This window comes from Nematolebias whitei, chromosome 1, assembly GCF_014905685.2.
Source record: "Nematolebias whitei isolate Nwh7 chromosome 1, NemWhi1, whole genome shotgun sequence".
NCBI classification, from domain to species: domain Eukaryota; kingdom Metazoa; phylum Chordata; class Actinopteri; order Cyprinodontiformes; family Rivulidae; genus Nematolebias; species Nematolebias whitei.
In genome coordinates, this window is record NC_056498.1 from 45,934,911 (window position 1) to 45,938,459 (window position 3,549).

Consider the following 3,549-nt stretch of genomic DNA (forward strand, 5'->3'; position numbering starts at 1 on the left):
GTACAATGCCACCACATACGGTACAATGCCACTACCTACAGTACAATGTCACCACCTACAATACAATGCCACCACATACGATACTATGCCACCACATACGGTACAATGCATGGCCGTATGACACAGTGCCATTCAGCCATGTGTAGCGCCGTACGGCTGTGCAACATGTTTGTGACTTGGGCTGTACTACATCACTGGTCATACCACGTGACTTACCACTCGAGTCTTAAATCCCATCTCTATTTTGTTTTTTTTTCTAGAAACAATCAGAATCATGACCTTTATTTGTTACATAGTTTGTATTTTTAACAAGGAACATGAAACCATTTTTTATTCTTTTTTTTCCTCGCGAGACTAGTAGTAAATAAAAGCTCTACTTCAGATATTTGTGTCTCTACCAGCTGACCTCATGACAAGTTTAACGGTAACTTGGTGAACTTTTTAAGATAACAGCAGCGTTTCTTTAATCCTCTTGATGTTTGTTTGTTTGTTTGTTGTTTTCAAATGTTTTGAAGCTCCTGAGCGTTCAGTTTCGTAACGCGTCGTGTTTCCTGCAGGGTGCCAGAGACGGTGCACGAGCGCTACATATCCTGCCCGATGCGAGCACTTCCTCAGATACCCTTCCACAGACAAACAGACTCCGCCCCTCCAGTACCGCGCCGACTGCTGTGACGACCACCTGGTTCTTTTACCTGTGAACAAATGTTTCTCTGCAGTTGGAAGAAATTCTGGTTTAATTTTTTTTGTTTTTCAGCAGTTTCTGTTTGAATCGACTTCATCAAATCTGTTTTCTGATTGTTTTGTTGTGAATGTTTGGATTTTGTTTGTTTTTACTGGGGGGGGGGGGGGACAACTGATAGTGAGCAATAATTATCAATATGGAATGAATCTTAATCAGATTTATTTGCTGTAAATTTATTTTTCTGTTTAGAAAGTTTTAAAACATTTTCTTTTACATTTTAGGATTTCTTTTGACTCCAGACTTAATAAAAAAATCTATGAATTTTTTAACACAATTATATAAAATGTAACTTTAGGTGCTTAGATTAATAAAACTACAACGAAAATCATTAAAAAGGATGATTTATTTTATTTGTCAATCAAGTATGATTTGTTGATAATCGTTTATTTCAGCATTTCAAACCTGCAACCAACTAAAATAAAAGAACGGTGAAACTTTCACATTTTTACTAAAAGATTAAAAAAACATTTGTGATGTTTTCTCTCAATCCTGTTTTAACTTGAAACAATTGATCCTTTCAACAACAAAAAATGTATAAAACATTTTATTCAAACTCTTGTGGGGTTTTGTGTTGCAGGATTCAGAAACGGATTTACAAAATATAAATTAGTTCAGTGAGATTAAACTTTAAATATATTTGGGTTTAAACTGTCTGTGATACGTAAAAAGGTTTAAATTAAATGTAGAAATGTTGTTTTACTGTTAGATCAATAGAAGATTCTGGACCCGCTGGACTCAAACACATTTTATATTTTTAAAAACACAATTTCTACAGGATTACAAACAAACGTTTATATATATATTTATACATGTAAAAATGTAAAAGCCATAATCAGCCTTCTATAATTTATTTTATCTTTGTTTTTATCAAGAACGTGCTTCTATATATATATATATATATATATATTTTTTTTTTTTAGGCACTAGTTATTCTAAGAGTTTTTAAATATTTGTTTAAGTAGTTGAATGCTATTTTTAAATCAAGTTAAATGAAAAAATAAATAAATAAATACTGGCCAAAAAACAAAACAAAACAAACTGGCTGCTCTAATTTTGGCAAATAAATAAATAAAAACTTATCAGTTGACCTCAGAGTGCTATTATATGTTAAAACAGCCTTCCATATTGGGGTTTTTGGATGTTTCTTAGTCGAATATGTGGTATTTTTATATGTAGCAACGGTCTTCCATACAGGTCTGAAAGAAGGTGCCATTGTCAGTTGATTGTGATTATGTGGTAGAATGCCTTGCCATACTGATTTTGAGAGCAGGTGGCATTGTCCGTGTACTGTAGTGTGATTATGTGGTAGAATGCCTTGCCATACAGAGTTTGAGAGCAGGTGGCATTGTCCGTGCACTGTAGTGTGATTATGTGGCAGAATGGCCTGCCATCCATTTAAATGACCGCAGTGTTTACGCAGCAGCTGGTGGAGACTGAGCAGCTCCACATGATCCGGTTCTTCAGAACTCCGTGTGTTCATCTGAGAGCCCAAAGCTGGACCACCACCACACACAGGTAGGTGTTCATGTTTTATGTTGTTCACTCAGCTGAAGCCTAAAGTCACATCAGCTGAAATTCAGCTGGTTGTCTCACGCAACTCTGCGCTGCCAAATTTGAGCGACCAGAAAGCAAACCGTTTAATTTGTACTTTATCAGAGTTTATAAATCCTCTGGGCTGGCTCGGTGGACTTACAGTGGACCCGGTGACCCGGCTTCTGCTGCAGCAGGACCGGTCCATCCTGAGCAGGACATGTGTCCTCTCGGTGATGCTGGACCCACAGAAAGGATCAGAAACTCACTCTGGACCTCTTCTGGCTCTAAAGTGTCTGAAAGGGTCCAGAACATCCTTTAAACGTCCAGCAGAACCCGCAGGACGGGTCCAGATCCTGGTTCTGACAGCACCTCTAATGGGATGCACACTGCGGCATGGGTTAATGCTGGAGGACAACATGAGGTTTGGACTTTCTGGACTCCTGTCCTCCCCTGTGCGGACAGGAGGAGGACATGGATGTCTCTGCCTGAGGACACAGAGGGACGCCTGCCCCACAGGATGTTTAAATATATTTTAACTGTTACACCAGAATTACTACAAAACTCTGCTTCTTCAGTGTAAACGTTAAACAGTATCTTACCTGTCGCAGGTAGCTTTTTGGTGACAGCTGATGAGCTAATGTCCGACAGCAGCCAACGACTCCGGTTGAAACATTTTGTCACAAACGTCTTAAATCTTTAAACGCGTCTTTACTGGACTTCTGTGGTTACTGGTCCTACAAGGTGCTGCAGCAGCTAGCTGTAGCACCTCCAGCGGGGATTTTGTTCATCGTGTTTAAGGTTTAGAGCGGGTCCACGTGGACAAGTCCACATGTCTGAACACGCTAACGGGATTATTTTCTGTCTTCAAACTACTGTCACGTGGTCTGGTTGGGCGGGAAACGTTTTTACTCTCGAGCTCTTTCCGTCACGTCTCGTTGGTCGTCCATAAAATCACAGACGGGTTTGAAGAGACACCCGGAGAGTGAATTTATCTTGAAACCATAAACCTGGTGGAGGTCCTTCAGTCCGCACAGGAAGTGCTACAGCTAGCTGCTAGAACAGCTTCATTGATGGACACTGATCTGAAGACGTTTGTAAGAACTGACATGTTGAGACGATTTGATCCGTTTGAAGACTCAGTGAAAGAAGAACGGCGTCTGGACTGAGATTCAAAACGTTCCAGGGTCCTCACCCGGGTCGCAGAGTCCTACAGTCTTGGGTTTTCAACATCCATCCATCCATCCATCCATCCATCCATCCATCCATCCATCCAT

At 40.0% G+C, this 3,549-nt stretch overlaps 1 protein-coding gene across 1 annotated transcript in view; it reads left to right on the forward strand.

Moving 5' to 3' along the window:
* Positions 1-752, forward strand: part of pik3ap1 (phosphoinositide-3-kinase adaptor protein 1) — a 30,929-nt gene extending 30,177 nt beyond the window's left edge. The window contains exon 18 of the mRNA XM_037684720.1: positions 558-752. Within this exon, the coding sequence (XP_037540648.1) occupies positions 558-672 (115 nt within the window). The 3' untranslated portion in view covers positions 673-752. The remainder of the gene's footprint in view (positions 1-557) is intronic.
* Positions 753-3,549: the final 2,797 nt, after the last annotated feature.